This window comes from Solanum dulcamara, chromosome 9 (assembly GCF_947179165.1).
Source record: "Solanum dulcamara chromosome 9, daSolDulc1.2, whole genome shotgun sequence".
Classification (NCBI taxonomy): Eukaryota; Viridiplantae; Streptophyta; class Magnoliopsida; order Solanales; family Solanaceae; genus Solanum; species Solanum dulcamara.
Genome location: NC_077245.1, coordinates 76,278,921 through 76,302,597, shown reverse-complemented (window position 1 = coordinate 76,302,597; position 23,677 = coordinate 76,278,921). Strand labels below are relative to the sequence as shown.

At 31.9% G+C, this 23,677-nt stretch overlaps 3 protein-coding genes and 1 pseudogene across 4 annotated transcripts; 1 reads left to right on the top strand and 3 right to left on the bottom strand.

Annotated features, from left to right (window-relative positions):
- Nucleotides 1-2,819: 2,819 nt before the first annotated feature.
- Nucleotides 2,820-10,482, bottom strand: LOC129904670 (F-box/LRR-repeat protein At1g67190-like). Of its 2 annotated transcripts, none has more exons than XM_055980247.1 (3): nucleotides 10,156-10,482; nucleotides 7,652-8,992; nucleotides 2,820-2,956 (listed from the first exon to the last, which is right to left on the bottom strand). In XM_055980247.1, the coding sequence occupies exon 2, from the start codon at nucleotides 8,986-8,988 to the stop codon at nucleotides 7,717-7,719; it is 1,272 nt and encodes a 423-aa protein (XP_055836222.1). In that variant the 5' UTR covers nucleotides 8,989-8,992; nucleotides 10,156-10,482; the 3' UTR covers nucleotides 2,820-2,956; nucleotides 7,652-7,716. The 2 variants fall into 2 exon arrangements, with proteins under 2 accessions (XP_055836222.1, XP_055836221.1); XM_055980246.1 differs by lacking the exon at nucleotides 2,820-2,956 and adding an exon at nucleotides 5,582-6,398.
- A 3,147-nt stretch (nucleotides 10,483-13,629) lies between these two features.
- Nucleotides 13,630-14,915, bottom strand: LOC129903818 (acylsugar acyltransferase 3-like; annotated as a pseudogene).
- A 2,604-nt stretch (nucleotides 14,916-17,519) lies between these two features.
- LOC129903817 (acylsugar acyltransferase 3-like) lies at nucleotides 17,520-18,821 on the bottom strand. Its single transcript, XM_055979334.1, has one exon. The coding sequence runs from the start codon at nucleotides 18,819-18,821 to the stop codon at nucleotides 17,520-17,522; it is 1,302 nt and encodes a 433-aa protein (XP_055835309.1).
- A 1,933-nt stretch (nucleotides 18,822-20,754) lies between these two features.
- Nucleotides 20,755-22,166, top strand: LOC129904230 (flavonol sulfotransferase-like). Its single transcript, XM_055979770.1, has 2 exons — nucleotides 20,755-21,258; nucleotides 21,508-22,166. Exons 1-2 carry the CDS (start codon nucleotides 20,780-20,782, stop codon nucleotides 21,992-21,994), a joined length of 966 nt encoding a protein of 321 aa, XP_055835745.1. The 5' UTR covers nucleotides 20,755-20,779; the 3' UTR covers nucleotides 21,995-22,166.
- Nucleotides 22,167-23,677: the final 1,511 nt, after the last annotated feature.

The following is a 23,677-nucleotide window of genomic DNA, read 5'->3' as shown; positions in this document are numbered from 1 at the left end:
CATTGACGCAAATCACTAGAACATTATATGATTTTGAATTAATCACGGTTCAAAATGAATATCATATATCGAGCGGAAAAAAAGGCACCGCTCCTACTCCACTCTCTGTCTAATAACCGCCTGTATTTTCTTATTGGCCACTTTTTGTAACAACTCCTTCAGAGTTGCAAGTACTAGCCACACAAAACCAAAAAAAAATATTTTCTATACAATAAATTCTGTTTTACATAAATTATTTTTGAATAAAATATAAAAGATGAGACAAAGCTTTCTTTCACAGGAAATTATATTATATGATAAATAAAGTAGGAGAGAGAAGGTAGATAGTTGTTCCCTTGATTTAAATGTTAGTTCATATGTGGGTTGAGCTTAAAAGGATAAATGATCAATGAGAATTATTATAGTCGATAAATTATTTTAAGATTGAGATATTCAAGCTTTGGAAATAGCATCTGACAGAAATGCAAGGTAAGACTGCATACAATATACCCTTATGGTTGAGCCCTTCCCCGAATTCTGCGCATGACGGGAGCTTTAGAGCACCAGACTGCCCTTTTGAGATATAATTTTAAATATGTCTTATTAAAGAATAAATTTGTTTCTTTTGTACAACATACATTATTGTGGATTTATAAACTGAGTGTATATATTTTTTTAAATAAAATATAAGATAATCGATTTCCTTCTCTTTCTCTCTCTCTCTATATATATTTTTTTTTAAAAAAAATTATGAATTTTACGTTATCTGTTTTTAATAAGTCTATTTATCAATAAAAAATAAAATAAAATTCATAATTTGATGGATGATAGATTTGTCCCTTCACCCTTCCATACAAAATGGTTTGGGAATTTAAATTTTGGTTTTAACTAATTATCAAACCAAAACTTGTTTAAATGGAAAAGGCACTCAACTAATTGTGTTCTAAAATTAATTAATTTAAAGGGGTTTGAAATGAATTTGTTGGGTATTATCTGTTTTGTTGACATGTCAACATCTAAACCCTGTCATCACCTAAAACTCAAGATTCTTTTCTCTTAATTAGAAATTTGGTTAAGTGGACTTCACCATTATTGATGATTAATTAGGGTCCCTTTTTTGGGCAACAAGAGGTATGGTGTTTGCCTCTATTATGCCAAATATTGTTACTAAATCTTTTTTTAATAGATCTGATATTCATTTTGGGGTTATGATTAATTAATTAAAACTCGTGCCACATAAAGTGGATGAGTTTCTTATTAGAATTTTTCTCATTTTCAAAGTTCGAAGCTGTGATCTCTTGTTTATAGCTAAGAGATCTTATTTATTCCATCATTAGTCTTATTGGTGTTACTTATAACTCTTCATTTTCTTTTTGTGCCCAACTTGATATCCGATATTTGTTTTGAGGCTCCAATTAATCCGGAATCAAGCCTCATAAAAAGGAAAATGCTTCTTATCAGAAATTTTCTTCATTCATAGTGTTCGAAACTTAAGTAAATAACCAGGCATAATTTAAATATAGAATCAATACAATCGTAATACTTTAGGAGGGTTTTGATCCATTATCTCAAAATTTTAATATACAAGAGATAGATTAAATTTATAAGACAGGAAAATTTTATTTTCTTCAAGGTAAATTGTGTGTCAACACTAGATAATGGCTCACAATTATATTGTCATTAATATTCTGCACATAAAAAATTGGGATTGCAGCATGAGATATCTACCTTAGCTTTAGATTATGTAAGTTCAATTGTCTATTAATTAGACTAGATTTACTTTAACATTCAAACATGTGCAACTTTGATTATTTAATTACTCTTTGTGATTTTGAATAACACTCTCTTAGTCATTTAAAAAATAAAATTTGATATACGAATTTTATAAATACAAAATTTCATAGATAAAATATTTTATATATATATATATATATTAAACAATTTGTATATTCCAACCAAATAAACGTATTATGGGTCCATCAATAGATTTATATCCCCTTTGGAGCTGTGTTCCCCTACCAATAATTCCTTCCTACAAACCAATCATTGGTCATACAAAAGGCTCTTGGGACCATAAAAAGGTGAGAACTAGTTCCCAATGGATTAGGTATGCATGCAATTGAGTGCTAATATCTTTTTATTTAAATGCACAAAAGATTTCATATTCATGTGAAATTAGAAAAAAAAAACAACATTTTAAGAATGAGGGGTGTATACACCCTATTCTAAGGAAAGATTAATAGTTGTAATTCTTCGAAAATCTTATATTTTTGATGACGTTTTAGTAGAAATATTCATAAAAGATTTATATCTTTTAAATAATGCTCAAATATGTGAATTATAGGTCATACATAGATTATATTATAGTTGGAAGTTTACCTTCAAATGTTCCTTGTGGAAAATTCTAAAAATTCCTTTTGAGAAATATTGTTCCTTTGAATATCTAAACATCCCCTTTGAAAATGTTGTGTGTACTTGTTTATACTTTGCTTGCTTTTCTAACTTTTGAAGTTTATTGGTTTGGATTAAATCTTAACAAATCATGTAAAGATTAGATTAAGTCTTTGCTGGTCACTTAAGCATGTAACTTAGTTAATTATATATTTTATTAGTTGCTTGTCATATTAGGTCTAATTGAAAAATTATATCCTTTCTTAATCTCTATTTTTTCCTCACTAATTTCAATCTTGCCTCTCAACTTATCCAAACTAATGGCTAATCCAAACATAGAAGCCTCTTAGGCTCTCACCACAACACTCTCTAGCCTCAAATAAACTACTAACAATAATAATTATGCCTCAATATCAAGCTAATTGAGATAGTCAACTCCTTTCGTATGTATTTAACTTGTTCACATTGTTGTTTTCAAATAAAAAATGAAGATTGTGATATATTGACAACCAACATAAAAAAAACGTATCCATCCATGATGTAGCTGCAATATGCAGGAAACAAGAAAAAATCCATCCTCTCCTAACTGAAAAAGAAAGAAAAGAAAAATTAACTTAAATAGCCGCTTACTTAACCTTTTAAATTTAAAATAATCCATAGATGCATAACATATGTAAAATTTATGTATAATATGTCATATGAATATAATCAATGTATAGTCTACGTATATTAATTAGAAAAAATAAATAATAAATTTGATTGGCTAATATTTGGTTAAAGATTCAAAGAAAAAGGGAGTTTTTTCCCCACATATAACTTGATGATTGTTTTCTTGACTATCAAACTAGTTCAATATTACTCATTCAAAATCTTGTACTATTGTTTAATGGTCAGAATTAGGGGTGTATATGGATTGGATTGGTTCGGATTTTTTATAAATCAAACCAAATTATTTGTGTCGGGTTATTAAATCTATAAACCAAATCAAACCAAACCAATAAAAGTCGAGTTTTTCGATATCAATTTTTCTCGGGTTTTTTGGATTTTTCGGGTTTTTTCGGGTTTCTCGGTTTTTTTTATAGTATCTAATAAAAAACACAGAGCAGTGCTTATTAAAAAGAGTTCTAGTACAAAATATCAACATATAAGATGGAGGCACAACACTGTTTGAAGTTTTAACTTTATAATATAACTTTATAAGATGTACTCAAGTCCAAATCTAAATGTAAGAAAGAAAACAAAAATTATGAAAAATTTTAAAAAAATATTTATAAATTATATTTTAATAAATATTTTTATGTATAACATAATTTAAAAGTAGTATATCTATAATCGAGTCGGTTTGGGTTCGGTTTGACTTTTTTTAGTTAAAACCAAACCAACCCTATAATGGTCGGTTTTTTTTTTCCAAACACCAAACCAAGTCAAACCAAACCACTAGTCGGATTTTTTTTCCGATTTGATTCGATTTATCGTTTGATGCGGTTTATCGATTTGCCTGTACAACCCTAGTCAGAATATTCCAAATAAAACACCAAAAATGGTACTCTTTGAACAAGTCCTTCTGACACTTGAAAAAGAAAATCTCAGTACAAATTAATTATGGGTTTTAAGATTTGCAGGCCATGGTTCATGCATATAAGATTTGACTAATTAGTAAACTAATTAATCTCCTAAGCTAATCAAAATTCTGAGGCAACTCCTAAAAGTTCCTCACAGTATGACTTTGGGGGCATTGCTTGAATTTTTAATATTTTTTTTAGAGGTTATTTACTTGTCAAGATAATTAAAAGGGCCATCCTATTTTTGTGTAGAATTCTGAAATAGGTCGCACCCCATAAGGGTATAATATAGATATAAGTATCTGTGGATAATTATTACTTAATCAAACATTTCCATATGATATGATCTCCTAATCCTTTTGCGTTGGGTGGAGTTTAGAGATTATAATTTCGGAATAAATTGTGAAATTATTATATCCTTTATTTCAAATAATTTTTATTTTGGGATTAACAATTTTGGAATTATTTATATCACAATTATAGTATTATCAATTATGTGAAATAAGAATCTCGAAATTACTAATCCAGGATAAGACAATAAAATGACACATTTACCCTTCCCTCAAACTTTTCTCCTAAGGCTTTTGTTTAAGAAATATTAGATTAAAATTCGACAGAATAATTTATTCAATTTAAACTATACATATTTTATATTATACCTTGTATTTTATATGTTTAGTCTATTAAACCAAACACCTATTATATCAGCTAAATAATCACATCATCATTTAACTTTCGTATTATAATTCTAAAATAACTTATTCCACAATCAGATAATCCCTAAGGGATGTTTGACAGTTGATTAGAGTTATAAAAATATTAGTAATATAGGAATATTGGTTATGAGGGTATCTGCCTGTAATTTTATGTAGTTTTTAGTTATTCATATATTAGTTATTTCATCTTCTATCCTACATAAAATAATGCACAGATCCCTTCATAACTTATAAATATATTAATTATGGAGATTTCTAAATTACAATCGAACACCATATTAGGTTTATTGAATTTTATATATAGCAAAAAGATGGTGCCAAAAATGATACTACTATTTATACAAGATTTAATACATTGATAACCTTGCTCCGGCCCAACAATCAAACAACTCCTTAATTAATTTAAGGAATATATAAGTTGCAAATTTTTTAAATCTCCAATTATCACTAATTCATATGTTTTTCTCTGTCTTTAAATATTACAAAAAAAGAAGAAGATATACACAAACACATTTTTTAAATCATATTCTTTAGTTAAAGCAGTGCGACTTTTATCCTAAAGTTATTCTTTAGGAAGAACTTAATTTGTGTAATTATCAGAATTTGACACCTCAACAAATTCAAAATGGCATATCCTATATTTAATTAATAATAGACTGAATGATTGACTATATATTATAAGTTATGAAGGAAGCAAGGCTTCTATTTTTTATTTTTATTTGTTAAATGTTTGTCACCCTATTTCAATATTTGGCTGGCCATTATTCATACCACATATACATAAACAAAACTATTTTGAATAAAACATTTTTTTTTTTAGTTATAAGTACAACAAAACAAACTAACAAACAAAGAGATTCACCATCAGAACCACAATTTTATTTTTAATTACAAGTGATAATATTATCAAATTATATATAGTATTGACATTGAAACTTCAACTTGTTATTGAATATCCTTAATTTGGAAATAATGAATGTCAAATAAATCTAACTACTACTCTCTAGCCACAACTACATTAACAACTGCATTAACAGATTAGTTAATTATATATTAAAGAAAAAAAGATAATCCGGTGCACTAAACTCCTGCTATGTACAGGATTCTAGAAAGAGTCTGACCACAAGGGTTTATTATACACAGTCTTATCCTGCATTTCTGCAAGAGATTGTTTTCACTACTCAACTCATGATCTCATGGTCACATGACAAACGACTTTACCAGTTCTGAGCTCTGAGACAAAAGATTGAGGGATCTATGTTGATCGCACTCTATAAAAATATCGTTGTACCCCTGTCGGATCCACAAAAAATGCATTAATTTTGAAGGATCTGAATGCATTTTTTTGAGAGTTTTAACAAAGTAGCCGAGGGCTTCTATGCGTCAATGAGCTCCTACACCAATTGCTTAAGAGCCCAAAAACATAACTAGTGTACATTTGACATATCCAAGAATCAAGATACTTCACAAAGTTTAGGTCTCAATTCAGAGAGAGAGAGAAAGACGTCGTTTGTCGGTGTGTATGTGAGAAGGGGGAAGAGAAAGATACACAAAAACATAGAGCATTCCAATTTAAACACTAGATACAACAACAACAAATCCAATGTAATCTCATAGATGAAGTCTGGGGAGGGTACAACATATGCAGAGTCGCAGACTTTACCCCTACCTTGAGAAGGTAGAGAGGTTGTTTCCGATAGATTCATTGGCTGAACAAACGATGAAAAAGAGGCAGCAGTAACATGAGTTCCTGAGGTAAATATAGCAGCAATTTCAATGGAAAACACAGAAGAGAGTCTCAAAATTCAGCACATCTGATATTACTAAAGTGTGATAAAACTAGAATCATCATTTTCCGTAACTAGAAATGATGCTGATCAAAGGAACGATCGTGTAGAGGAGAGTACACGAAGATATACAAGTATTCGTGATCGTGCCCATCCAATCAACAAATTGTCATAACATATAAACAGAGATTGAACAAGGATACTAAGGAACTTCATTCTGGATTTTAGTTAATATCTTCTAATATACAAGTTAGTAAAATGGTGAACTAAGATCTGGCGTCTGATTGTAGCCACTCTAGTCTAATTCATCAATTTCGTTAGGTGATTAGCTTGAATCATAATTATATGAAAAGAACACGCACATGGCTGGGTAGACTTCCTACTTGTACTTCTATTTTTATACGAATCGTTGGAACATGAAAGAGACATCATAGCACGCTAGTCCACATCCTCCATCCACAGTGTCCGGGTCAGCTTGCGCACACCTCGACTAACTCCATGAGATACGTGTCACTTCCCACCAGTAATAGGTACTGGATAACTCTATCCACCAAGGCACTAGGAAAGACGGATCACCTAGTTTTTTTGTCTCTGTTGGGATTTGAACCTGAGACCTAATGGTTCTCAACCCACTTCATTTACTGTTAGATCACACTCTTTGGTGCTCATTTCATCAAGTTGTTACGAGTGGTTGACAGTAATCAAGAGGAAGTGTAAAATGAATTGAATTCCTAGAGGATGATATCATGTCAATTGAAAAGTTTGAATCATAGCAATAGCAAGTAAGCAAACAGATTTTCAAAAGGTTAATCCAGTGGGAAGGATCTACTAAGAAACACTGCTAGGAAATGATTCCATAATCTGCACCATCTCATTAAGAAGCAACAACAACAACATCATACCTAGTGTAATCCCACAAGTGGGGTTTGGGAGAGTAGAGTGTACACAGATCTTACCCCTGCCTTAGGAGGTAGAGAAGTTGTTTCCGATAGACCCTCATCTCAAAGAAAAGCATAACAAAGCAGATCGAAAAAGAAATAACAGAAGTGAAGAGATCATGACAAACTACTACAGAAAGCATGAAAAAGCATTTTGAAAATAAAAAGGAACACTAACTACAACAAAATAGTGAGATAATCGAAGTACAAGAAACAATAGATAGTAACAGTAATCGAAGGACAAGAGGAAGCAAAAGGATTCAAGTTCAATTAAATACCTTTTCTACCTGCCTCCGATATTGTTGATTGAGCCCAATATTCCACATTAACGTATGTCTGTGATCTACTCAAATTCAAACTGCACATCTACATGTATGTATCGCCTCATCAGGTGAACAATAGATGAGGTAAAGTTGGCCAACATTTGGCACTCTTCATGTGTTTTCGTCTCAGAAATTATTCCGTGAATAACTAATTTAGTGAGATTAGGACATCTTTGCAGTAGACCAGTAACCCATTGAGTAAAGACATCATTGATTACTGTTGATCCCAGCTCCAACACATTGACATTCTCTAACAGAGAGAATCCTTGTAAACCATAGTGAAGAATTCCCTCTCGTAAGTCATCTCGTAAGTCATAACTAACTGCAAGATGGTTTAATTGTGGGAAGCAAAGTGCAATTGTTTCAACATTCACAATCTCGTCCTCTTCATCAAACACAACGTCCCATAACCTGAGACTTGTCATTGTAGATGATTTCGAAATCATCTGATAGAACTTGGACCAATTTATGGTGAAATTACTAACATCAACGGTTTCAAGATTATCAACAGACTCACCAACATCAAGATGTATAATACTAACATCATCAATCTTGAAAGACTTCAGAGTTCCTTTTCCGACGAGCTCAAAAAGCTCAAGTGCACAGTCTTTTAAGTGCAGATTCTCAAGGCTGTCAGCCTCCAATATAAACTTGTCCAAACTTATAGCTTCAATGTAGATACTCTTTAGTGTAGTGCTGTTCAACTCAACAGTTACCTGTGCATCTGACATTGCAATCTCAGGATTCACAAGGGCTAAAATTTCAATCTTTGGACATGCTGTGAGTAACAAATTCAGATCCAACGCTGAAATACTAACGTAACTTAATGAAAGGGATTTTAAACAGAGGAACCTCTGATAATTTGGTTCAACTCCTGATACAGAATTATGAGCAAGTACCAACATTTCCAACTTCTGTCGACCACATATATCAAGAATGTTGATATTTGGAGTAGTACGGACATTGTAAAACAACCATTGCAACGATTCTCTTGTATACATGAGCCAAGCAATTACAGTGGAAGCTGAGAACTCATCAACATCATCCATCAATATCGATAAACCTTGTAAACGTGTTGTCTGAAACAATGTCTGAGTAATCAGTATCTCCAGCCTACTAGTACTTAGGTCTCGATAGAGAGGCCAATCATGTGAATTGAATGAAAGAGTATGGAGGTGTTTCTGACAAGCCTCCCGCCACTTTCTACACGTTGCAGACGCTACAATCACATCCCTCGCTGCTCCGAGGTGAGACAGGATATTCCCAACGACCTCAACAGGAAGGTAATCCATATCACTAAAACAAGTAAACAAAAATCAGAAATTTGAACCTCAAGAGTTTGCAATTCCTCTCAAGCCATAACTATTATCCTAGTAATCCCACAATGGGGCATCACTTAGTAAATTTAAACTTTTAACCTTCAAATGTGACACTAAGTAAACTAAATGACATGTAATCACCAATACAGAGACACAGAACAAAGCAGCAATGCATCAAACAGGGGCGGAGCCAGCCTTAAAGTTACATCTTTGAAACTAGTATCTTGTAGGGGTGAGCATGGTACGGGAGATACCGAATCACCATATCAAAATGAAATTTTTGATACTGTGGTGTATTATGATATTTGGTATGGTATATGATATACATTCTAATTTTTTTTTTGGTATTAAGTTATAAATAAGATACCGAAATACCAAACCGAACTGTATAGTTGCATAAATAATTCATATATATTATGTAATACTAACAAATATACAACAGTGTATTAGTACAAAACTAAATGTTTAGTCGTTGAAACTTTGACTAATCTTTTTTATTTTCCAGAAAACACAGAATATAACTTCGACTACTCTATATTGATCGAAATGTCTTTTTTTTGTGTAATTAATTAACAAATGAGGTTGCTTGTACCTTCTTCTGAATATATATTTCTACATGTGTAAAGTGTTAGGATGATATAATTAATATATTTTTTTGAAAAACCGAAGTCATAATTCTCTATCTGAGTATATATAAGTCTAAGTTGAACAAACCATAATTAACGATTTACCATACCGCAAAATATCAAAACCAAACTTTAAAATACCAAACCTTACCAAATTAATTTAATATTTTTAAAAATTAAAATTACCAAATCAAAGTTTCAAATATCGTACCACACCATGCTTTGTCCACCCCTAATAGCTTTGGCTTAAACCCAGTATTTATATTGAAAAAATATTTAATATATACAAATAATTTATCTAGAATACAATGAACAAAAAGTATTATTCTTGAGAACTCATAAACTAAAAATTCTAGCTCCGACACTGACATCAAATGGGTACCTCTAGAACACAACAAATTCAATTTCTTGATTTTTTTTCCTTTTGCAATTTGTAACAGAAAACAACACCAACCCAAGATCTATAACACTTTTCTGATTATAAAGCTTAAGTTTTAAAGTTTTTTTTACATACCCAATTGAGAAAACTGCCAAAAGGAACGAATGATTGATGCCATCCCACAAGATCACCAAGAAATGAGAAGCAAAATTTTTCAGGTACCATTATGAGGGTAGGGGTGGGGTAGGAGCGGTGTAAGAATGAGAAGCAAATGGGAAGGGATAAATTGGTTGAAGGGCACAGATGAAGAGTGAATCAAGGAAATTGGTTGGAAGGGAAATGAAATGAAAGTATTATAATTGTAAAAACAGTCTCTGGCAGAAATAATTGTGTACACGAGGCGAGGTGAGGCAAGGCAAATTTGGCTTAACCTGCAAACATTTCAACCTGCCCCGCCCTACATCGCAGTTCATGTGAGTTACATATTTGGGAAAGAAAGTATTTGACATAATACATAAATATGCACTTTAATTTGGCCACATTAAATATGTATAAATAAATACTTAAATTTATATAAATTGAATAAGTAGACACATGACATAATACACGTAAGATGTCATGTAGGGTGTGAATTGCCACATAGGATGTCAAGTAGCCGTGTGTTTCTCTACTTGTTCAAACTCAATATAAATTTAAGTGCCTACTTATGCACAATCAAAGTTGGAGAGTATAGATGTCAGATAAAGCCAAACTAAAGGACATGTTTATGTATTATGTTAAAATATTTTGTGATAAAATAGTACATGATAAATTTATCTATTGTAAAGTCTTTTAATGAGTTCGCTTCCTGTTTGACTTGACTTTTCCTTTTTCCGATGGTTGTTCCTATAACTCGCTCTATAGATCAATGAATCAGGAGATGATTTCTTAAACGTTTATTTGAGGTAAATTTGAAATTGTTCGAATTGTGTAATCATCAATTACTAACATTGGTATGAATGACAAAAAGTTCAATTAACATTTCTAAGAACTTTCATGTTTTTAATATAATACTAGTTTAGTGACATGTTGTGCACGTATGTATTACATCAATCAATAACATTATATACATGAAAAACAAAATTATTAAAATATAGCAATTGACGTTAAAATAAATGTTACAAATATTCAAATAATATAAATAAAATTTGTATCTCAAATATCTTACTGTCCATCGTATCTTACATGATCTTCTTTTATAAATGATTTATTGGTTATGTTCTTTTTTCATCACTTTGGTTATTTTATCATGTTCAAAGAAGAAAATAGTTTATATAAAATTAAATCTTAATCAATTTGAAATTCATAAATATTAGGATAATCAACATTTATTGAAAATTTCAAACCCAATTTTAAAATTACTGAATATAATCCAAAAATAATAATCCTAGAAAGAAATTTTAGCCACAACCACATAAATAAAAGGAAAGGCAACACCTCATGTCGTCGCAAATAGCAAATATATTTATAAATAAAATCACCTAATTCTTGTTAAGTGGTCTCTAAATGCTAAAACAAATAGTGTGAATCATGCCTAGGCGACACGTACTGTCTGGACGTGTGTCGCTAAAGCTGCTGGATGGTCGCTAAAACAATCCCTCGCTTAAGCGACATGAATCTCGCTTTAGCAAGGCCCGCCTCTTTGAGGTGGTCGCTTAAATGACCTCTTTGGTCGCTTTACAGTGTCTAGGAGAATATTTCTAGCTCATTTTTTTGTTATTTTCTCCAACTTCAAACTTGATTTTCTCTCTCGTTTCTAGACGAAATTGGGTGATTAAAATGGTAGATTGGGGTAATTGTTAGGAGAACTCAGTGGAGTGATTGAATAGTGTTAACCTTCAATTGAGGTAAAATTCAAGCTAGAACGTGCTGCCTTACCTCTTCTCTTAACTTAAGGATATATCATCAAAAAATTTATGGGCTAACACACATAAAAAACTGAAAAAATCGTCTAATTCTTGTTGAGTGCCCCCTAAATATTAAACAAAAAGGTGTGGATCCTGCCGAGTCTACACGTTCTATCCCCGGGTCATTAGGAAGGGCCCTGTAAAGGTTTGCAAAAAAAAAATTTGACCAAAAACCATATCATCAAAAAATTTATAGGCTAACACACACGAAAAATTAAAAAAATCACCTAATTCATGTTGAGTTGACCCTAAATGCTAAGAAAATAGTGTGGATCATGCAGATGCTACACATACTGTTCCCTAGGTCGTTATGGATGGTCTTGAAAAGGTTTTGCAAAAAAATAGACCGGAAGCCATATATATCACCAAAAAGTTCAGGGGCTTTAACACACGAAAAACTGAGAAAATTGCTTAATTCCGGTTTAATGGCCCCTAAATGCTAAGAAAATGGTGTGGATCATGCCAATGCTACATTTACTATTCCCCTGAGTCATTACAGAGAGTCCTGTAAATGTTTTGCAAAATAATTGAATTTCTCACTAAAAATTCACGGGCTAACACATGAAAAACTGAGAAAATCATCTAACTCTTGTTGAGTGACCTCTAAATGCTAAAAGAATGGTGTGGATCATGTTGAGGCTATACGTACCGTCCCCCAAGTCGTTATGGAGGGTCCTGTAAAGCATTTGCAAGAAAATTGACCCAAAACCATATCACCAAATAATTTATGGCTAACACACACGTAAAATATAGAAGATCGCCTAATTCTTGTTGAGTGACCCCTAAACGTGCAGAAAATGGAGTGAATCATGCCGAGGATAAACTTACTGTTTTCCTAGGTCGTTACAGAGGATCCTGTAAAGGTTTTGCAAAATAATTGACCGAAAGTCATATCACCAAAAAATTTATGGGCTAACACAGACGAAAAATTGAGTAAATCGCCTAATTCCTATTGAGTGGTCCCTAATTGCTAAGAAAATGGTGTGGATCATGCCGAGACTACATGTAATGTTCCCCTAGATCGTTACGAAGAATTCTATAAATATTTTGCAAAAAAATAATTGAAAATTATATCACCAAAAAATTTATGAGCTAATATCATAAATAATTAATATTAAAATGATAGATCTCAACCACTTCCTTCTCCAATTCCTTCTCCAACTTGTAAATACTACAAAATTGCTTTTGCTTTAAGTGAAATAGAGAAGGAAAAAAACATTTCTGCACAACTCTATAAACATTTTTTTTTCCACAAGCATACTAAATATGTTGGTGATGACATCCTAAAACACCTGATCGTGCAAAATAACATGGCATTTATTGTTAGCTTTAAAATTTATGCCAACATCATGAATCAAGCAAAGGAGATGTCAGATTCCAATCACACAATCACACAGCCTCAATTAGCATTGCCTTGTCTTTTGTTGTCTGGAGGAGACAATAGATCTGCTAAGGGTGGAGTCACACTACTTTCAAGCCAGTAGTAGATAGTAATCATGTCCCAAGAATCTTTACATAAACCAACGAAGTTCACCTTTAATAAACTGGATTAGTACAAACAGATTATGGATTGCTAACCTTTCAAAAAATAAAAACAAGTACGGAAGATGGAAGTAATCTCACATATGACACGATATATATGTGCAATGCATGTAGGCTAAAACTATAGAACAACTGGAGAAGCAAATTCTAGTAGCTCTTGGTTACATTGAAATACTAACGTATCAGCTTCTGTCAAAGTGATTAGTACATTTATTCCATCTCCATTTGGTTCATCCATGAAAAGGAAGTGGTTCTTCATTGGATATTTTGCTAGGGTTACTCTTACAGGGCTACCCCATCCAAAATCGATCTTATATAACCCAAAATTGCAAAAGCTTGTGAAACAATAGACATCAAATATATCATGTTTTATTACGTCTAAACCCTCTTAAAATATTTCTCGTGCACAAGTGGCTAGTTGAATTGTATTCATATCTTTCAACTCGTCGCGAAGTTGTTGTTTATCCTTTTGTAGTTGAGCAACGATGTAGGGTAACTCTATCATATCTTCAGTCATTGTTATTGAGCTAAAGAGACAATTAGCATTTCCCATTGTGTTGTGAGGAATTGGCAGGCGTAAATTCATTACATGGAACAATTGAGTTGGCTTAAACACGCCTGAATTTGACATTGACACAGCCATCCTACATTTATGAAGAAGTCCAGTGGCAACTTCAATGCGAGTTGGATTCTGTACAACTCCTAAATTTGTTGTAACAATATCCTTGAGTTTGACCAAAGCTAGAGGATGAGAAATTGTATGACACAAAATGTTGTGGTTTAGGCATAAAATTAGGTATAGATGGAGGAATATCATCCTTTAGTGGGAAGAACGAAGCTCCATCAAAGCGAGGAGATGGTTTGAAATCAAATTGATTATCTCGAGCAATAGAAGCCCAATCATTAAGGAATCTTAATAAATTATATCCATAAGCAATCTTGTGTGACAGGCATACACTAATCGCTATTCTACCACAATCAAAATGGCTTAATTGAACCACTAGCATGCTAATTCTTTCTTTCGATAAGGAATTACTCCAAGGTAAATCTTGTGGGAAGACTATATCAATAGCATCATTGTAGGGATTGGTAAGAATTTCAGACATTGGACAATTGACTCGAACATTAAAATACTCCATGCCTATGTCATTACAATCGACATACTTATTATCCTTGATTCGTCCAGTGAAAGGATAATAATTTTGAAAGGGAATTTTCAAAAATGTGTGATATTTGGTTTATGTTATAGTTTTCAGGTTTAGAGTACAAGGCAACAATTGGAGAATATGAAGGATCAGCTGTTTGATCTCTACAAGAGATATTGTGATGTCTAAGTGAAGAAGAGATGGGGGAAGAAGGCTTAATGATTTTTCTTGAAAGAATTGTTGATAAGGCCATTTTTAGTTCTATGTTTTAATTTGAAATACACTTAATAGGTCTAAATTCACATTTATATAGTGTAGCAAAGTAATTATATGTATACATTTAAAGATGGTTAAAATGAGTTTGTAGATGTGTAGTATCCGATTAAACCAATGTTTCAATTTAGGTGGCTTGATTTAGGTTACGAAAATCAAACCAACTAATATTTGAATAAATAGTTTTATTTTTATTTTAAAAATAAAATTTACTTATTCATAAACTATATAAAAATTCTATAAATTACAGTTAACAACTTGAAATATTTAAAAAATATTTAAAAGGATCATGATCCTGATGCTAATTTTAATAAAATATTTACATGAATGTGGTTCATTAATTAATTATATGATCCACGTGCAAGAAGTGTTGACTTTACCTTAACACACTTTATAAACTAAAAGAATGAAGTATCAAGTTTTCTTACGTTATGTCAGGTCATAACTTTGATACAATTAAAATGTACATGTTTAGAATATATATAAAAAATTCTATAAATAATAATAAGAAATAATTTAAAATATAGTTACAATTTTTTTTTATCCAAAAAGAACTATTTTTAGATTCTTCAAATAATAACTGCAACATATAAATTAAAATAAATATGATAATAACGCGCGTAGAACTTGTTCAATTAAGCAATTTAAATGGAATACGAGAATTAATCATATCCACATTAATTAATTATATGATTCACATGCAAGAAGAGTTGACTTTATGTGCATTTAATTATTTTTGGACTGTGACGCATTTGTGAGAGCTTTAAGATAGGTTATGACTTAGTCTTTCACAAACTTTGCTTGGATAACAATTTATTATTAAGTTTGATCAGTCTATAATGTCTACTGAGTACTTATAATTTGTACTCAATCAATCCTTGTTGCTTCTGATGTAGATTCTGACTTCAGTTATTTACGTGGTTCTGAACTCATTTGTGGCCGTTGCAAATTCGAATTTATGATGAGCTCCTACGGAGACTTGATTTGTTTTTTTTTTTTAATTTCACAGCCTTTCAGACATTGATGTACTAGACTTGACATTTTTCTTTGTATTAGAAAGTTATTGTACATGTGACGCAGAGTTTTGGGTTGGTTTTGTTTTGTACTGTTGCATCATTATGGAAGATGATTGGGATCTCTGATATCGTGTTATCATTTACTTTACTTCTGCATTTATCTTATGTTTTATGTCTTATCGAAAGGTTGAACCTATCAGGAGGGATTAGGGTAGGTGTCATTTAGTGGCGGATTCAGGATTTTCACTCAAGATGTTTGAAAAAATAACTGGACCTAAATATACACTGTAATATATGTTCAAGGTGTTCAAAAGTTAATATATATACATTAACACATAAAATTTAACCTAAATATACACTGTAATTTTTTGTCTAGAGTATTCACCCGAACACCCTGGCCTCTTACTGCATCCGCCTCTAGTACCATTATGCAAGGGAAGATCTAGGTGGACGGGAGAGTGTTCATCCGAACCTCCTCAATAAAAATATATTTTATATATAAGGCAATCTTTTTAAGTTTTTTGTATATTTATAGATTTTGAAGCTCCCTAAACATAAGACTACAAGTTGATTAGTACTTTAGGCGGTTCAAAATTCATATTGAAGTTTCAATTTTAGATTTTAAGAACTACATTTTGTTTTTTTGCAACTCTTTTCATTATGACTCCAATTTTGGATCGTAACAAACTTGAGTTCTTAAGAGTTAGACTTGAATATTTTGTCTGTATCGTTAGACATGTGATCAAGTTTTCAGTTTCTTGAATTCCCCCCTTCACCAAAAAAGATTTTTTTTTTTTAAAATGTCAATGAACATGAAATACAAAGAGATAATTTCATCCCTCCCAAGAAGAGAAACCTCTAAAAATTTTAGTTGTATTGATCACTACCAATACAAAGGCTTTTGGTTTCCTTTAATCTTATTGGAATCAATATTATGTATAGAAGAAAATTTCAAGTCTCAACCCTCCAATATTTTCCTTTGTGGTCTTCCAAAAACAGGCAACACTTGGCTTAAATCATTGGTATTTTCCATTATGACAAGAAATCATTTTGATGACTCCACAAACCCTTTACTCACAAAAGTTTCTCATGAATGCATACCAGCTTTAGAAATTGATTGTGACATCAATCTTACTTCTCTTGATGATGTCAAGTTCCCATTATTGGGCACATATCTTCCTTACACTTGCTTGCCACAATCTATACAAGACTCAAAATGCAAGATCATTTACATATGTAGGGAACCTAAAGACACATTTGTTTCATCATGGCATTGCAATAAAAGGCTTAAAGAAACCATCTCTCAAGTTAAAGGAAACTTGACAACACTCGAACAAACATTCACGTGGTTCATTGAAGGGAAATCAGTTTATGGGTCTTACTGGGACCACGTATCCGAGTTCATGAAAGCAAGTAAAGATAGAACACAAGAAGTATTATTTATACGATACTAAGACCTAAAGGGCCATACGTTGTGTTATGTGAAGAAATTAGCAGAGTTCATCAACTCATAAAAATGTGACATAACACAAAAGTAATAAATTGAAATAGACAACTGAATTTAAAATCCAAACAACTTAACAATTGTACAACATTCCAATTGGAGAAGCAAATTCCAAGAGGACTTTGTTACTCTGAAATATTAACATATCAGTTTCAGTCAAAGTGATTAGTACATTTATTCCATCTCCATTTGGTTCATCCATGAAAAGGAAGTGGTTCTTCATTGGATTTTTTGCTAGGGTTACTCTTACGGGGCTACCCCATCCAAAATTGATCTTATATAATCCAACATTGCATAAGCTTGTGCAATAATACACATCAAATATATCGCGCTTTATTATTTCTATACCCTCTTTAATTTTTTCGAGTGCATGCGAGGCTAGTTCATTTGTATTCATATCTTTCAACTCGTCTCGAAGTTGTTGTTTAGCCTTTTGTAGTTGAGCCACCAAGTTTGGTAGCTTTATCTCATCTTCCTTCATTGTTATTGACCCAAAATGACAACAAGCATTTCCAATGGTGTTTAGTGGAATTGGTGGGCGTAAATTCATGACATGGCTCAATAGAGTTGGTTTAAACTCGCCTGAATTTGACATTGACACAGCCACCCCACATTTATGAACAAGTGCTGTGGCAACTTCAATGCTAGTTGGATTCTGTACAACTCCTGAATTTGTTGCAACAACAATATCCTTGAGTCTTCCCAAGCTAGAGGATGAGAAATTGTATATTCTTGACACGCATTGTTGGGGTTCAGGCACAACTCTAGGTATAGTTGGAGGATCATCCATTAGTGGGAAGAACGACGCTCCATCAAACTGAAGAGATGGTTTGAAATTGTCCAATTCATGATCTCGAGCTGTTTCAGCCCAATCCATAAGGAACTTACATAGGCTATACCCATCAACAATCTTGTGTGATAGACATACACTAATTGCTAGTCCACCACAATCAAAATGGCTTAATTGAACCACTAGTATACTTGCATTCAATGAATTACTCCAAGGCAAATCTTGTGGGAAGACTATATCAATAGCATCATTGTATGGATTGTTGAGAATTTCAGACATTGAACAATTGACTCGGACATTTAAATACTCAGCTCCTATGTCATTGCAATCAACATACTTATCATCCTTGATTCGTCCAGCAAAGGGATAATAAGAGGATAATATTTTTGAAAGGGAATTTTCAAGAATGTGTGATATCTGGCTTATGTTAGTATAATTATCAGGTTTAGAGTAGAAGGAGGCAATTGGAGCATATGAAGGAATAGCTATGTAATCTCTAAAAGAGAGATTGTGATGTCTAAGAGAAGAGGAGGTTGGGGAAGAAGGCTTAATGATTTTTCTTGAAAGAATTGTTGATGAGGCCATTTTAGCTCTATCTTTTAATTTGAGACTTTAGGTCCTTAACTTGAACTACAATTAATAGGTCCACATTCACATTTATATAGTGTAGCAACATATTTTTTTTTTCGATTTCTTATTCGATATTTGTATTGGGAAGTCATACTAACGAGGAGTCGTGCTATGTAAGGGTCATTTAAGAAGGAAGAGCTCCCTAATAAAATTTTTTCATATCTTCTGGCTCGAATCCAAAATCTCTAATCAAGAGGTGGAATGATTCTATCCATCCATTGCTATCCTTATTGGTAGCAAAATAATTCTATTACATTTGGAGATATTTAAAATGAGCTGTAGATGTTTAAAATTCAAATAAAACACTATTAACTAATATGGAGGAAGATAGGATATATGCTAGCTCCGTTTCAATTTATGTGGTTTGATTTAAAGTATGAGAGTCAAATTAATTAATGTTCATATATAAAATGTAATCTTTAATATTTTTAAAAAATAAAATTTGTATATGTTGAAACTACATATAAAATACTATAAAATATAATAATAGTTATCAAATTCAAAATATTTAGAAAGTATTTAAAAAAATTATAGTTCAAATTTTTTGATTCTCCAAATAATAATTAACACATATAAATTAAAACAAAAAAAAATATTATTGAACATCAACAAAATAATTTTATTGCATCAGGAGGGAAATGACGTGCGTGCAACTTGTTCCATTAAACAATGTAAACTTGGATAAGAGAATCAAATCATACCCACATTAATGATACTAATTTTAATAGAATATATATATTTACATGTAATGTGGTTCATTAATTAATTATATGATCCATGTGCAAGATCAATTGTTGACTTCATCAAAGTTCTTTAAGAGAAGATATTCTCCTCTTGAACAATATATTGTTGATATAATTTTCATTCTATTTATCATGTTAAATTATTTATTAAGTCTTGCTAGATTATAATAAATTTTACCTTGTTTACATGTTTGATACAAATTAATCATAAATTTTGCAGGATAAGCAAAAATACTTGCTTGTGTTCACAAGTTTTATCGGACGAACAACACTTAATACTTTTTTCATTCAGTCTATATTGTTAAGAGTTTAACTAGTATTCATCGTCAATGAAATTCTATTTTACACTATCTTGTTCACAAATTATGCTAGATAAGCAATTTTTTTTGTGTTGTTCATGTAATTACACTCAAATTGAGACACAACTTTACCTCAGTATATAGGAAGAGATTTAATTAATGGAATTCAATATTTTCGATATAAAAAAAATAATGTAAATTTTATATATATACATTATACATAATTTCTTGACGAATGAGATTCAATATATATATATCCTTTGCGCTATCTAGCTTCGCCCTTGAGTAGTCACATGACTCACAGTTCCCTAGAAAGAAAAGAGAAGAATTTTTAATAATCCACTACGTCAAATTCGAAAAAAACACTAATGAAGAATCAAATCCTCATCAATGTCTGAACTATTAAAATTTCCCTTCTTTTTTTCCGGCCCTCTTCAATTATCCAACAGTATATTCTTTAAGGCTAGGTACTTGAGTTATTATAAAGAGTTTGACTTTGAATAATTTTGTCTGTATTGTTAGACATGTGAATGTGATTATTTATTTTGAATATTAATAATGTTATTAAATATTCCAAAACGACGTGAACAGCACAACTTCATTTAATTTGAGTGTATATATTTTGTTACACTATAAAATTAGAGAACATGTTCAATGATGATAATGACTAAAAACTTAACAATGCTACCACGTAAATCTCATTGGAATAATAAATAAAATTAATCTAGAGTAGATGGAAATTAAAGTGTAAGTCCAATTGATTCTTAAAGATTCCTATCAATTTTTTATTTTTCTATATATATACCAAAAATTGGAGTTGTTCACTCCAAACAAGTTCTAAATTACTTCACCCAAAAAAGAAAAAAAAAAGATGTCAATGAACATGAAATACAAAGAAATAATTTCATCCCTTCCAAAAAGAGAAGCCTCCCAACAATTTAATTATACTGATCACTACCAATACAAAGGCTTTTGGTTCCCTTTAATATTTTTGGAATCAATATTATGTATGGAAGAAAATTTCAAGGCTCAACCCTCCAATATTTTCCTTTGTGGTCTTCCAAAAACAGGCACAACTTGGCTTAAATCTTTGGTCTTTTCAATTATGAAAAGAGATCATTTTGATGAATCCACAAATCCGTTACTCACAAAAGTTTCTCATGAATGCATACCAACTTTAGAAATTGATTGTGACTCCAATTTTACTTCTCTTGATGATGACAAGTTTCCATTGTTGGGCACACATCTTCCTTACACTTGCTTGCCAAAATCTATAGTAGAGTCCAAATGCAAGATTATTTACCTATGTAGGGAACCAAAAGACACATTTGTTTCAACATGGCATTACAGGTAGGGATGTCAAATGAGTAGGTTGGATTGAATTAGGACAGATCAAAGTTTACTTGGTCTAAGATCCATCAAATTCTTACCTAATAATACATACTTGTTTTTTCTTGATTTTGATTACATATATATCACATGAAAACAAAAACAAAGTCTTTTTTTGACAAGTTTTTTCGTGAGTTAATTTGAGTTATATATTTCGATTAAATCATCAAAACTTTTAGATTAACTGAATTGAGCCGATCATATTTACAGGCAAAGGCTTCAAGAAAGCAATCCTGAAGTTGACAACAACCCTATTTCACTCGAACAAGAATTCAAGTGGTTCATTGAAGGAAAATCGGCTTATGGGCCTTATTGGGACCATGTGTTCGAGTACAATAAAGCAAGTAAAGATAGAACGCAAGAAGTTTTATTAATACAATACGAAGACCTAAAGGGCGATACGTTGTGTTATGTGAAGAAATTGGCAGAGTTCATGGGGAAGCCATTTTCTAAAGAGGAAGAGAATCAATTTGTAGCTGAAAAAATAGTTGCAAGTTGTGAATTTGGAAATTTGAGTAATTTAGAGGTGAATAAGAGTGGGTTGCGTAACCCAAAACCTTGGATAAAAATTAATAATAGTGCATTTTTTCGTAAAGGGGAAATTGGAGATTGGAAGAATCTTTTGAGTGAGGATATGGCAAAATCAATTGACAACATAACCAAGGAGAAATTTCAATCATTGGGCTTGAATTATTGAACTTTATAACATTAATATTGCTTTTACTTCTTTCGAGTTTTTCATGTAATTGAGTCTTTATTTTTCTTCTTGGGATCTATTGTGTCATGTCATTGATTGTGTGTATTTTATTCCGGTTTGCAATAAAAATAGTTTTCCTGCTCCAAGCTCCTAAGTTTGTTAACTGTTGGAACTTATGCAACTTTGATGATTCACAGAGAAAGATGAAACACGCCAGTCAACATGGTTCAAAGGTACACTGTTATGAGCAGTTAAAATTGGGGGCAAGCTTTTAGAATGAATAAAGATAAAAGTGCATAAATCAAGGAATGGATAATGTTAATTTTGACATAAAACTCAAGGAAACAAACAAATGCTGAATTGAAGAAAGAATCTAAAGAATCAAGGAGTTTGATTTGAAGAATGAGTCTAAAGAGGCAAGGAGTTTGAATTGAAGAAGGAGTCTCACTTGAAGTATAACTCTAAGTCAAGAGAGTTCGAGTCAATGTGGAGTTTGAAGTGAACGATAACTCTATGAAAAGTTTTGCTTAAATAGAGGTGAAGTCGTCTAGAGTAAGTATGCACTTACAGGCAAAAAGGGCAATTGTAAGATTGACTTCGCAAGTGCTACCAGAAGATTAAAGGAATACATTGAAGAACCAGGTTTTATCACAGAGTTTATGTATTGGGAGTTTTTCACTGAGTTGTAATGTTGATGTAATATTAGCTCAATGAGTTATAAACTGAATTAAGAGTGTTTCTTCAAGTTTGGATAACTCGAAGACTTGGGAACACATACCTTGGGAGGTTTTGTTGAAGTTTAGGAATTAGAGTTAGTTCCTAAGATTGCAAGGATTGTAATCTGAATTTATAACTTGAAGTTTAGGAATTAGAGTTAGTTCCTAGGATTGCAATAGTTGTAATCTGAACTCATAACATGAAGTTTAGGAATGAAGTTTAGAAATTAGGGTTAATTCCTTATGTTGCAAAGTTTGTAATCTTAAACCGTTGAGGCTTAGTGATTTAGTGAAGTTGGAGTTAAATCATGTAGGGGTACATGTCGTTGTTTTTACACCTTTTGAGGCGGGTATTTTCCACGTACAAATAATGTGTTCTTTACTTATTGTTCTTAGTGCTTCACTGAAACACGTTAGACAACTTGTTTCACTTGCATACTAATCTAGATTAAATCATTAGATTGTGTGGAATATCATTAACCAATTTTTCATTGTACTTAGTGTACTTTACATAGGAGAAATGAGGGAGAGGATTACAAGGTACAAATCTAATCCTCACCAAAAAAGTGAAAGTTAAGGCAGTGAACTAAGATTGTTTGACTACCAGAACTAGACAAAATTAGGAAGACAAGACATGACGGGATGAAAACTTAAGTGGCCTTGGGGGACTGGGTTGGGATTAGGTGGACATCCCCTAAGCGTGTCCTATCCCACTACCTAAGAGACGAGACGAGACGAGATGAAAACTTAAGGGTCGGGCCTAGGGGGACCGGGCCTTTAGGGGGTCAAGATTAGGGGGACGATCCCCTAGGGTATAAGGGAAGATGTTTCATTCATGGGGCATTTTTGTGAGTAAAGGGTTTGTGGAGTCATCAAAATGAGGTCTAGTCATAATGGAAAAGACCAAAATATAGTAGAATTAGACAAAAAGGGTATTTAAGTCTATTAATATTTCAGGAATATTTTG

Excerpts from the sequence above, each read along its gene's own strand:
- LOC129904230 (XM_055979770.1), top strand. The coding sequence starts at position 20,780 with ATGTCAATGAACATGAAATACAAAGAAATAATTTCATCCCTTCCAAAA. Across the intron at positions 21,259-21,507 it reads GTTTCAACATGGCATTACAG|GCAAAGGCTTCAAGAAAGCA; the intron begins GTAGGGATGTCA and ends TCATATTTACAG.
- LOC129904670 (XM_055980247.1), bottom strand. The coding sequence starts at position 8,988 with ATGGATTACCTTCCTGTTGAGGTCGTTGGGAATATCCTGTCTCACCTC.
- LOC129903817 (XM_055979334.1), bottom strand. The coding sequence starts at position 18,821 with ATGGCCTCATCAACAATTCTTTCAAGAAAAATCATTAAGCCTTCTTCC.